Source organism: Argentina silus (assembly GCF_951799395.1).
Source record: "Argentina silus genome assembly, chromosome: 1".
Lineage (NCBI taxonomy): Eukaryota > Metazoa > Chordata > Actinopteri > Argentiniformes > Argentinidae > Argentina > Argentina silus.
The window spans coordinates 8,728,908-8,742,974 of NC_139655.1; the positions used below are offsets into that span (position 1 = coordinate 8,728,908).

At 41.9% G+C, this 14,067-nt stretch overlaps 1 protein-coding gene across 1 annotated transcript in view; it reads right to left on the reverse strand.

The window, feature by feature from the left end:
• LOC310810814 (cadherin-12-like) overlaps window positions 1-14,067 on the reverse strand; it is a gene marked incomplete at both ends in the record, with an annotated part of 46,786 nt that overhangs the window by 14,979 nt on the left and 17,740 nt on the right. The window contains 3 exons of the mRNA XM_083678668.1: window positions 10,712-10,899; window positions 11,715-11,882; window positions 13,485-13,604. Of these exons, the coding sequence (XP_083534794.1) occupies window positions 10,712-10,899; window positions 11,715-11,882; window positions 13,485-13,604 (476 nt within the window). The remainder of the gene's footprint in view (window positions 1-10,711; window positions 10,900-11,714; window positions 11,883-13,484; window positions 13,605-14,067) is intronic.

Here is a 14,067-nt window from a genome sequence, read left to right on the forward strand (position 1 = left end):
AATATTGACAAGAAATTTTCAAAATAGCAAAGTATTAACAAAATAGCAATAACAAGTTTACAAAAAGAGCAGCAGAATAATACATCTTGTAGGCTGTGTGAGACTAAATGGCAATGAGGCTAGAGGCTGTGAAATGGTTGTGGGGCATGTATACTATAAGTTAGAATAATTTTAAATAATTATAAATTACACTGTCAGTGCATTGTTTGTGTGACAGGGTGGGGGGGGGGGTCAGTGGGAGGCAGGGGGCTTGGTTGTGAGCCCCACTGCCATGGGGAAGAAACTGTTCAGGTGGCGCAAGGTTTTAGTCTTGATTGACCAGAACCTTTTGCCGGATGGAAGTCTCTGGACGAGGTGGTGACCAGGATGGGAAGGATCAGCGATGATCTTTCCTGCTCTCTTGCTGGTCCTGGAGTGGAACAGGTCCAGGAGAGATGGCAGGTTGCAGCCGATGACCTTCTCGGCTGACCGAATGATCCGCTGCAATCTGCCTTTGTCCTTGGCAGTGGAGGCAGCGAACCAGACAGTGATTGATGAGCTGAGGATGGACTCAATGATGGCCGTGTTGAACTCAACCATCACTTTCTGCGGCATGTTGAATTTATTCAGCTGCCGCAGGAAGAACATCCTCTGCTGGGCCTTCTTGATGGTGGAGGTGATGTTCTCCACCCACCTGTCCTTTGAAATTATTGTCCCCAGGAATCTGAATGACTCCACAATGTTAACTGGGGAGTCACACATGATGAGGGGGGCGGTTGGGGCTGGGCTTCTCCTGAAGTCTACTACCATCTCTACAGTTTTTAGGGCGTTCAGCTCCAAGTAGTTCTGGCTGCACCAGGAAACCAGGCTGTCAACTTCCTCTCTGCAGGCGGCCTCATCACCGTTGGAGATTAATCCAATGAGGGTTGTGTCATCCGCGAACTTCAGGAGTTTGACAGAAGGTCAAAGGGTGGCTAGAGGTGCAGCTGTTGGTGTAGAGGGAGAAGAGTAGAGGAGAGAGCACACAGCCTTGTGGCGCTCCGGTGCTGATGGTCCGGGGCTCAGAGACAAGCTTGCCCAGCCGTACCTGCTGCTTCCTGTCTGTCAGAAAGTCAGTGATCCACCTGCAGGTGGGCTCAGGCATGCTCAGCTGGGATAGCTTGTCCTGGAAGAGCTGAAAGCCGGGCAGCTGTACAGTGGAGTCCGGTGTGGCTTCTATCAGCCACACTTCCGTGAAACACAAAACAGAAGAGAGAGAAAAGTCTCTATTTGTCCTGATAAGAAGACGCAATTCATCCATTGCACAAATTCATTTTGTTGCACAGTGCGTGGACATTTGAGAGGAGTATTCCCGGTATTCCCGGTTGACTACATTACATTATTTGATTTGCTCCATGTTTAAACTAAAATCAAGATTTAGCCTACTGGTGATGGTTGTTCTCAACTGTAGCAAACAGACCTGTGTCATTACAATAGAGATCCAAACAAAACAAATCTCACATTTACGTTTGCATTCACAGACTTCAGTCAAAGTTAAACTGATGTAATGTTGATGGGGGAATCTTTTCCATTACCATGAGTGTGAGAGAATGGGAGGGGGATGCAAGAGTGTACAGGACGTTATTAATCACTATCACCTTGATTACTTTAATGTTACTCTCCTCCTGTGCACCTGCATTATAAACTTTCCTTTGTTGGCAAGGTTGTATAGGGTGGGTATATTTGAGTATCATGCCCGGGATGGGTATGTAAATAGCCTAAACCTATAGATGTTCAACCTGATCAAGATCAACCTGGGTGAATGGAATATGAATGATAGTCATCCAATATGCTGTATTAGAAATAATGCCATGCTCGCTGCCTGAACACCTCCTTTCCCCTCTACATATTTCAGAGAAAATACATGGCTGCAGTCAGATGGACCCTGTAGCCTACATTGTGATGATGATTTCTGTAAATCACATTTGTATTAATTTGGTTTGGAGAGCCTCAGTTATTCAGCAGTCATTGCAAATCCAATAAGCTGTTTATATTTGCAGCAATATGGAATTAGTGAAACCAATACATGTCCGCTATCGTAAAATGTCCATTCCAGTCGGCTATACGGAAAAAAAGACACTCCTCTGCTGTTGAAGACATTGAAGAGAGATGTGGCCAAATTAGTTGTCAATAATGGTTGTCATTTTGACCAACACAGCCTCTCAATAGTGTCCTTCAATAGTGTCCTTCATCACCAAAAATATCCTTCTCTCGCCAAAGAATGTGTGAGAATGGGAGAATGTGTGATCTGCAATTCATCAGCTGCTATAATAAACTTGATTTTGCCAATCTACATGTACACTGTATCTGATAAGGCAAACCATTATTTTTTCAAACATCCTTCACAGCTCTTCTCAAGATTCACACATTAGTTCAAAAAGTACAATGATACAGGTTTTGTGTAGGACTATATGTGTAAGGACTTAACACATTGTCCGAGAATGTCGAGCTGCTGTATTCTATGGTTTCAGAGCATTTCACCCTATATGAGAGCTCTCTATAACCATTGGCTTACAGGTTCATGTGTTCCACCTAGGTCTCTGACATGTCTGCACAGAGTGAATTAGTCTGAGTTGAAGGCGCTTCAGCAACCACGGCATGTCTGCGGCCATGGTGTAAACATCCAACAGTGGTGACATCCATGTCCATGCCTCTGCCCGTCTCCTGCCTTCTCATGTGTGACTGACTGCACTCACAGAGCCTGGTCACGCCTCGCTGGCCTTGAGTCACATGAGAGACATTCCTTTCTGTGTATTTCAAAATGACTAACACCTAACACTATGGCAGTAATACTATCTCCCTGCCCCAGGCTGATACATCCTTAGGAATATTTAACTTCCATATGACATCCAGTGAAAACATCTGGTAATAGCTATGGGAAAATGTGCTCCTTTGAAGAGGCAGCAAGTGTGAAGAGAGGCAGCGGATGTTCACCACAATGCACTTTCTGTGAGAGAGCAAACATGTACATGTCTTGTATTGATGGCACATCCCAATGGAGGCTGATGGAGATAGAAATCGGAAGAAAGGCTCATTGTAATGATGGAATGGAATGAGGAATGGTTTTTGATACCATTCATCATTCCATTCCATGCATTACAATGAGCCCATCCAACAATGTTTTACCTCCACCAGCCTCCCCTGATACATCACCAGCTTCCCCTGATGCATACATGATACTTATCATCGGTCTATTATAACATTTTAGCTAAGCAGTGTCAAACTATTCGAAACCTCAGAGGCTATGTGTCCATGAGATCGCTGCGCTGCGATGGCAGATGTAACTCAGTCTTACCTCAATCTCCATGGTGCTGTAGCCTCAGCACCATAGCAGGTGTCTGATAAAAAGTGAAGCCAAGCCAATCTGAGAGCAATCATTGACCATCAACCACAATGATTGGTTTGATTACAGTGAGCCAGATGCAACTGACTGGGCACAGCAATAGGATTTTCTAGAGGAAATACACTCAGTCCCATTCAATCATTCTCAGGAAAAGAGAAGATCAGGGTCTTCCAAGCACTTTTGTCTTATGGTCACTAAGTCTCTGAAATGTACAGTGAAAGCTCACTTCATGAATACAGTTTTATTATGTTAAAGTGTGTGTTTTTCTCAGGTTTTATGGGTCTATACTGTATGTACGGGTTGGTTTCTCTGAAAAAAATAAATTGTCCCGATGTATCATAGTGTGCAGGCACCAACACACGGAAACACTGCGATACATTGCTCAGCTAAAATCTCTGCGCAGGTGGAGGGATGCTGTAGAGGTGCGTAGCAGGCGGTACTGTATAGGCCTCATTAGACATACTATCACTGGAGACCTGGGGAGATTTGACACTCCACCTCCTCACACTGCATCACCACAATTACTGTAGGATGGAGGGTCATATGCTCGGATCCATTACTCATAATCAGCTATGAAAAGATAAAGACGTGAATGTTCCAAAGAAATTACCATCAATATAAAAACACTGTTGTTATAGAAACAATAATTGACATTTAATAAATACTGTATGTTTACTTTAGATTAAGGTATAGTATGTATACAGCATATAGCACATACTGTATGAAGTTTGTTAAATAACTAGATACATTCAATTTTGTCTCATCTTATAATTTCGCTAAAGATACTAAAGATTTTTACAAATAGAGCTTTATCGATTTTCATGTCTTGCCAAAAGAGCTACTGCAGCTACTGTGAAACTGTGTTTATTGCTTGTACTTTTACTTAGTCCACCAACACTTTTATTGAGTCCTATACATAGTATTTTCCAAGTTCAGGAGTTTTTTGTTGGAAACAACATCATAAAGGCAGTTAATTGAAACCTTGTATTAGCACAGTCAACAGCCAATGATGTCACTGGAGGAAAACACATGCAGCTGCCAGCACAGTTTCAGCTATATTGGTATATTGGTAAAACAGGAGGCATTTTAACACTCTCGTCATAACGTAGAGACATCCACCATGATTAAATGTCAAATGTAGCCCATAGATTAACATGCCCAGGTTAGGTACGGAAGAATGTCAAGAGCTCCATTGCCCTTTTAATGAGTCTGACTTTCGTGACAGACCCGACGTTGCCAGGTATCTATCGTTAATGGCTTCCGCCAAAAAGCTTGTAAAAGGGAACGAAATGGGGTGAAGAGGGGTAATAAGAGAACGTCTGAGTTAATGAGAGGAACTGCTAATGTGCCAACACAGGAGTTAGAAAGAATCAAATCAGATCTGGAGACCATAAGGATCTGTCATGCAGGAGAATGACCAATCATTAATTTCTGTCAGAATGTAAACCTCACCTAACAGACACACACACACACACACACACACACACACACACACACACACACACACGTATTGTGGGTAAATACATTGTAGCATTCCACATGTTTGAAGAACCTCATTATGACATGAATTGGTATGCATATTTCATGGGTATCATGGACACTGAGAGGCAGAAAATGGTCTTGACAGAGCAGCATTTGTAAAGAGGACAGACAGACTTCCTCTCATGTCAGTGCTGCTGCTCTTCAACATCACAACAGTACATGCTTGAAATTCTAGACGCGGTGGCAAGCCCTTTGATATGTAAATGTACACCTTCGTTGCACTGGTGGTGATACTGAATAAAGGAACCAAGGTTTTTCAATTCAAGATGTTATGATCCAAGGGAATTTGTTAATTCCGACTTGATTAATCAGGGCATCACAATCTCATAGCTAAAGAGTAAAGATACTAGATTCCATATGCTTTGAAAATATGTTATTCTCTCTGATTGAACATCTGTAAAAGTACAAGAGACATGTTTGTTGTAATTCTTTAAAATCTGGTTATACTGTGTATTGTAAACTGTCAAGAGCATTTAATGTTTGATGTACTGTATATTTCTAGCATTGACTTCTTAAGGCATCATTTGGCTTCTCCCCCAGATCTACCTCCCTCTGTGTGTGAATGTGTTTTATGATGTTACTCCCTGGTGCTTTATTTTGGAGTGGAAAATGGATGATATATTTTTAATAGGCTTTCAGTTTGCTTATATGGAGTTCAATATAACAATAACAGATCTTCAATGCCCTCCCCCGTCCCCTACCCCCTCTCTCACCCCTCTAACAAGGGGGACAGTCCTATGCTCATACCCTGAGATAATGGTGTTAAAGTCGTGTTGTTTTCATAGAATTATGCATCAGACACTTTATCATAACACAGCTAATCATTAGCAGGCTGATACACCTGTTAACGCTAAACACAGGTATAACCTGAAGATAACATGCTGAAGATGAAAGGGGAATAAAAAAGAGCAGCGCTGTTTAATCTTTCAGAAGAGTCATGAATCCCATTTAGTATTATGTACTATACTGTATGCACAATGTCACTGAGAAATCATTAACACCCCCTCACATGGCATGGCAGAAAATCAAAGCTAAGCTGGCTAGTAAACACAACATCTCACAACACATCTTTAATTCTAGCCATGTTCATCACCTCAACTGCCATAGATTCAGTGGAGACATCATATATTATCAATCGCTCATTGGTTTAGGTTGATCTAATGTCTTCTGTTGTGAGCGAGCTCTTTTCTCATGGGGTCATCTCAGCCATTGACTGACAGCTCAACAAAGTTCTGGCCATTCTGAGGTACGGGAGTCCTCCATCTCCCACCATCACCAGTCAATTGAGCATGGCGCACAATGAGCATCTCATCAGCCCCACTTACATCCCAGGGGAGTCATTTGATGACCCATTGAATTTGGTGGCCTCACACTGTGGAACAGAGATGCTCACTTTATTGTGTTCCCATCAGTCACACTGGTTCGTGTCCTTGGCCGCCTCACAGCTCTGTCCCCTGTGCTCGCAGTAATGTGGCATCTGAAAGACTTGCCAGCAGCCCTATCCACACTGCAGGAGTGGAATGACTGTGAGCGACTCACACTGCCACTCTAATAGGACAGGGTTAGCCGCGGGATGAGCCCTGAGACACTGGTCTAATCTATTACACCCACATCACCGTGGGCCACCAGAGAGAAGACACTCCATCCTCACTACCTCCCAGTCACTCTCTTGTTCTTTCACACCCTTTCTCTTTATTTATTGCTTTCTGTCTCGCTCTTACTTTGAAGCACGTGCATCCACACACGCACGCACACACACAGACACACAGACACAGACAAAGACACACAGACACAAACATAGACACAGACACGCACGCACGCATGCACACACACACACACACACTCAGCGGAAGTGTTATTTGTCTGTGTTGGGAACCCTGTATCTCCTGCTGTTGTGCAGCAACTCCTTGCCTCCTCCTACTCCACCTCCTTTGGGTTTGTTCCTTCCAGGGCCTAAAATAACTCCCCACACCTTCCAGAGTAACACTGAGCTCAAACCATAACTTTATGTTCTAAGATACCAAAGTACCAGCATTGTATGCCAGTGAGGTAGGTCACAAACTACCATATGTATTCTGTGTAAAAAAAAAAAAAGAATGTAAAGAATGTATCTAAAGAGGCTAAATTAGTTTCATACCTTTTGAAGACAATACAACATGTACTGTACATGCATTCAAATGGACCAACACATATAATATTTTATCACTGTTATCACTCTAACATTTGTTTATGTACTTTCCAAAACATGCGATTATTCAAAAGTGTCCAAAGGGTGGCACTGTGAGCTCCAGTATCTGGCCCTAACCCTGCATTCTTTTGAAAAGCAGCAGTCCTGCTCACACTCCTCCCTCAACCTCTCTGAAGACAGCGAGCTATTTGTTCTCCTCTTACGTCATTTGACCATTACCTTTTTAGAGCCTAGTAGTAACTCATCAAAACCACAAGCCTGTAATGGTTTGAAGTCTCTCAAATGATCTAATGTTCAAACAGCACACTAATGACATTTCTGATAGGGAAATTAGACTGCTGACAGTGTCTGGCTTTTGCAAAATTAAGTGCTTAATTGATGGCAGTCAAGATGAAAAAGGCTACTTGCTGAACACTGCCAATGGTTTTGACTTTGAAATGTCAAATTGGGGTCAAGTTCTAGATAATTTATTTGAGTATTTCCTTCCTATGACAAAACACTGTAGATACAGCTATTCAACTGCTCTATTGTGCATTGTACTGTATTTTTAAAATGTTTTCATCACACTGAAGCTGAATGCATTTCTCTGAATGTGTAAAGGAAAGTGTAATCTTGTATCCTCAGAGTGTTGCGATAAATGAATTCAGAGAGAGCTGCACTAGGGTACATGACTTTGGAATAGGGTACATGTAGTTGGGTTGGGTTTATAAAGAGTTTATAAACAAGAGACAGCAGACTCTTGTATTTAAATGGATTCCCTGGACTTGAGCCAACAAGGCTTATGCCGCACATGTTACCATTAAACAATACCATTCCTCCAGGCTTAGTACATTTCAATTACACATATCAGCAGCCCAGGCATCTCCCATATGCTTAAAGAAAGACTAGAGGAAGCAGACAAACATGTAAGCAGACAAATGCATACAAACAAATTTAATCTGACAACAAGCCTCTTACCAGCACTGCCCAAGGATGTATCATCTATGGGTCCCTTTTTCTCCTTCTGTCGCTCATTCTCAGCATGTGCGTGTGTGTGTATGTGCACGCCTCCCTCCTTGTGTTTGTGCCTGTCTGTGCATGTGTGTCTGCATGCCTCCCTGCCTGTGATTCCTGCAGTGGTGTTGTCTATTGTCTCCTATAATCTTGTATTTTGCAGAGGGGATGTCTAACCCCCCATCCATTCCGGTCCCTCGTTGCCTCCCCCTGTATCGTCAGGCCGAGAAACAGATGATCATCCTCTGAACCCATTACCCTGCCTGATCCTCTTATCATTTAACCAAACCTTGCTGAGCCCCTGATTTGGGGTCTGCAAACTGCGTCTTGTGTGCCATGTTGTTTCCCCCCTGCTGTCTCCCCATGGCTGCTCAATGTGTGGGTGTAGAAGATAGAGATATCCAAACACCAGTCCCATTTGCACACCCCTCCCAGGGGATCCCACCGATCCATTCTAAGACTAGGCTGTGGGCGGGTCAGCTTTCTGAGAACATGGTCAAGAAGTCATAATGACTACATCTCCAGCCTCCTACTTCTCACCACCTTCTCTTCACACCCTCTCTCATGGCCCACTGCTTCTCAGACATGGGTCGAAGAACATGTCGTTTAGCAAATTATACTGTGGGGGATCCAGTTGGAGTGGCTCAGACTGTCCCCTGTTGACGGTGGCTTTGTGCAGTAGCCTCCCAGTAAGGGGAATACATCACACTGTTCCATTGTTGTTATGGCAGCATCTCAAACACTGAGGTAAAACAATGGAGAAAGGAAAGAGGCATCCCTGGCTATCCATCCACAGTATTTACAATGTAAACAAATAAATGTCCTAATTTACATTATAATCATAGACTGTCTCATTTTCTAATTCCATTATTCACAATTGAGAAGGTCAGTTTAGATGATCTATACCCATGGTTCATTCATTATGTACTCATAATATGCACACGCACATGTGCATGTGCCCCCCCCCCCCCACACACACACACTCACAGACACACAGGCACACACAGACACACAGACACAAACACACACACACACACACACACACACACACACACACACAGCACAGAATCAAGTACGGTATGCAGACAGACTCGCATCTTCCTGCATATATTTGTGGGTGAAAGGTGTGCACATTCCTTTGTGTGTGTCTATATTATAGTATGCACGAAAAACATACCAATTAAAGAATTACACAATTCCATAAATCTAGCATAAGGATAGCTGACATGCATTTCAGCATGGTTTTAGCTGTTCGTTTTACACAAACAAAATATAAAAACATGATTACGGCATGATTGAGCTCAATGTCCATAGAGCTCAAAAGCTTTTTAATAAATTGGGGCAACTGTGCAGTTAAATTCTTGAAAGCCTCCACTTGGGGTGGCATATACTGTAGAAGAGACTTGTTAGGATAGATGTAACTGTGACACAAAGGTATGAGATAAGGTTCCTCTAACTCTGCTCGCTTAAACTCATTCATGCGTCACATATATCTTTGTAATCAAAAAGACGCCATTCTTCACAGGGAGACCACACTAGAGTGTCAGAAGAGGCAACGTCTAGTCTTGACATTTATTTGTTTCCTTTTGCATTTTGAAGACATCTTCAATGATGGTTCCATTATATTATGCAAAGTTAGCTTTGCTCTGCTGTTTTATTTTCTTTCCAGTGACATACTTCACACCATGCTGCCAACAAATACCATTTGAAATAACTACAGGGGTTTTTACTGCCTCCAAAAAAACCTCCGACCAGCCTGAGGAGAACAGTACTGTGTGAGGGAACGAATGGGTAAAACCCTGTGAGTGTGCAGGCATGGGGAGCGGGTGAGTGAATGGATAGCTGTGTGTATACATTTGTACGTGTTTTGTTGTTACGTCTAAGATGTTCATGCTGTGCAAAAGCAAAAGAAAACTGGATTAAGTAGGACAAAAACCTGTAGACCTAATCAACACAGTCTTTGACTGCCATAGACTCTGCCAATACTGTAACAGCCTGCCCAAACACAACCGCACACACATAAGGCACCGACTGCAGTGTATCATTCATCAACATTCATCCTTCAACTATTTGCTAATAGTAGCATATAGATTAAATGGAAAAGAACTGCAGTGAGGATCAAGGGAAGCATATGTTATGACCAAATACCAAATGCCTATAACGGCAAGTCAACATACGGCATTTTAAATTAATTCTTGCATATTGAGAGTACAGTATACTATATGTAGCACTTACGAAGTTGTCTCATAGCACTCAACTGTCCTTAATGGAAAACACCAAAGCAGCATGAAGCTCTGCATGTGTTTGACTGACCATGCAATCCACAACAAACTGATATAAGGTAGTTATGTATGTTTGATACACCATTAGGGACATGTGCTGAAGAGTTTTCAGGCATTTTTTAGAACTACAGATTTACCATAACATATCATACACTTCAAACTGCACATGTATCTATAATATCAGGCGATGGGAGTATGTTGGGTTCATATTCTATACTATCACAGTAATGTCCAAATCAGATCAAACTAATTTGATATACATTACAACATACCATTCCTATAAAGCACTAATGCTAATTAGTACTAGTGCTTTAGTTTATGAGCTTACACGTCTGTTGGCCTTACCCTTCTGAGAATGATGATACCCTCCTGGTTGTGTTCATTGGTGGTGATGTCAAACATGGTACCCCCATCTCCAGGTACGATGTTGTACTCTACCTCCGCATTCTTCCCTATGTCCAAGTCGTGAGCTTTGATTCTTCCCACAGCGGAACCCACTGCCGATGACTCAGGAACTCTCAGATGGAAGAAACCTTAGAGAAAAAAAAAAGGAAAAAAAAGTGAGAGAGAGAGAGAGAGAGAGAGAGAGAGAGAGAGAGAGGGAGAGTGAGAGAGAGAGGGAGAGAGAAAGAGAGAGAGAGAGAGAGAGAGAGGTGACAGAAAACACTATGCTTGGCCTAGACCCCTGTGCTGTGACAGCATTATGGAAATACCATCTTTTCCCAGAGTCAAGGGACCCGCCTTACTGCATGTAATGTATTTACATTCTAAGCAAGAGACCCAAAAAGGGATCTCAAAATACCCAGAGAAAAGATCTGTAACCTACCGAACAACTGTATATTATTCCCAGGCCTTCTTATGTTTAGATAACAAGTTTATGTACATTGGTGGTAGTGCTATTGTTCCTTATATTTCAGATATCTAGATTTTCATAGATCAATAATTTAATAAATAACACAATCTCCACTCTTGGCCTGCCTCCGATGTATTTCATTGTGAACTGATTAACTGTCTAATAGAATAGATTTTGTTCAATATTTCAGATAAAATACTTAATTCCAGCAGTTTTAATACATTAATCAGCTCAATAAATATGCACAGAGCCACAAGACCCTATACATCATTTGTTCCCACCCATATTAAAACAGCTAAACTATGCCACCTAATAACCTACATTACACCACACCATGAATTCCTAATGATTACTTTCTGCCCTTTTTCTACATTGGTCTTGGGTTGAATATAATATCTGGATAATACAATCAATTATTTTATCAAACAGTGTCATTGAAAAGGGTACTCACTCATTCTCTAGTAAATTGTGCACCAACACAGAGAGATGCCTTACTTTTCGAAAACCTTGGTGGGTTGTCATTTACGTCGCTGAGGGTGATGTTGACAGTGGTGGTCCCCGCCAGACCCCCCAGTTGGCCTCCCATGTCCTTGGCCTGGATGAGCACCTGGTACTGTTCCTTCACCTCCCGGTCCATATTGGGCAAGGCTGTCCTTATTACTCCTAATGGTGCAGTCCATTCAAGTAGGATACGAGGGAACAAGATAATAGTGTAGGGACAAGGTGAACATTAACGTCTCCTGCAAGATGGCTAGTGCAGTTTCTGCGAGGGCACAATATACAAATGACCTGCCTATGAGCAGCGCCCTCAGAAAGGTCCCACAGTTAGAGGTACATTCATGTACCTGAAACCAAGGCTGAAATAGAGGTCATTTCACAAACTAGAGACACTTGACATTCAATACCAAACTTTAGTGAGGCTGTATAATGATTCACCAGAGGATCTGAGACCTTGAGATCAGAGCAAATATACAGGAGAGTAATGACGGGTCAGCTAGGAGGTTGTCAGTGTGATAGAAGGAGGCCAGAGGTACGTTTCCTCTCCTCTTATTCCCGGTAATGTGGAGAGGATGTCACATTTGATCCCCCAATACCCCGTTCTGTGAGTGCACAATCAAAGGATGTTGTTTTGACACTCTTCTCATCTTTTTTTGGATGTGGTTCTAACAGGGCTGCTGCTGTGAAGTGCATGGTGATTAAGGCATGGGGCTCCCCCACCTCTCCCCCACCTCTCTCCCCCACTTCCTCTGTATGTTTGCTCACCTTGTTGATGATGTTTGAAAGTAGTGGCAGGCTCAGCAGCACAAAAATGTGTTTTACAGTTTGATTTCCCTCCATCAGTTTGAAATACAGTCACAGTGTGTGCTCTGTACCCTTCAGTGAGGAAAGGCGTAATCTGTGACAGAGTCTACCATTCCCTCCGTGTCATATGGATGAACCTATTTTTGCCCACTTTGAAAACTGTTATCATTGTGTGCATGGTGCTCCCTCTGTGTTAATGCACTGTATCTAACTCTTCGGTGGTGTACTCTGTTTGACCATGAAAGACCATGTTTATCACATGTGCACCATACATATGTCAGCGTAAATGGGCTACATTTATAATTTACATTTTCATACTGACAAAGCAATGTGGAATGCAAACATATTGGATTTGATTAGACTGCTGCACCAGCAATGTCATTACACACTGCCATACAGAGACAGACTAAACGTAATTACTTTGAACAATTTGATGTCCTTTCTCTCTTTGTAAAAACAGAGGTGTGTGAAATGTAATTTCTAGATACTTGCATTGATTGTTTTTCAGCTATAGTCATGATAAAAAGTCTACTTTCAGTACTGCAAGTTGTAAAGTGTAACAACTTCAAATCCATTGCCCCAATGTAATCAAATCAAGTAATCTCTCTCATGTGTTTAATAGGGTTGATATTGTATAATTAAGTTGAAGACAACAGTTTGCCCATACTAATGTTGATAATTAGATTCTATGCACCAACGTTGGATTATTACAAATACAAATGTTGGCAAGGAATCGTATACACTCTTTCAAAAGTAGGTTACGGTGGCAAAAATGTAAAGAGACTGGTGTTAATTTTCCCAACATATTTCAGACAAAGGTGAATGATAATTTAAGGAAGTGTTCTAAAAACAATACAATAATGAAATAAAGCAGTGTCAGAACAAAACAACATTCAACATCCATGAGAGGTAGAGTACCATAGATTTCTATATTCTCTGACTGGTGTGACTTGTCTATTTTACCTGTCTTGGGATCAACAGAGAAATATGGCTGGCCATGAAGGATGCTGTACACCACTCTGGCACTGTTCCCATAGGTTGGGTCATCTGCATCGGTGGCTGTCACTTGCATCACATAGGTCCCTGTGGAATATAAACACAGTTCAAGACTCCTTTAGATCAAATTGACTATATTTCTCATGAGTTGAGTAAATAGATGGATTAGTAGATTGTGCCCTGAATGAAAATTATATGATGGATAATATATGTGCAGTGTGAAATGCTGTTGAATTTTCCAATATTTAAAGTAGGCCTATACAACATTTGCAGCTTTGTTAAGTGGATGTTTAGCCAAAGCATAAATCAGGGGTAAAATAGCTCCTCATGCAGTCATTTATTAGGCACTGCTACCATTAGGGAAACAAAGAGCCACAGCAGGAATAGAAACACGATGGCAACTTTCCAAACTTCCACAGTATCAGGAACATGCATAATAATTGTTGGAAGTTTGGCTCATCCACCTTAACTAGCTTGAATCTACAATACTATTGCATGAATCCACTTCCGCATCATCGACAATCAATTCAATGGACAATAATTTTTGGTT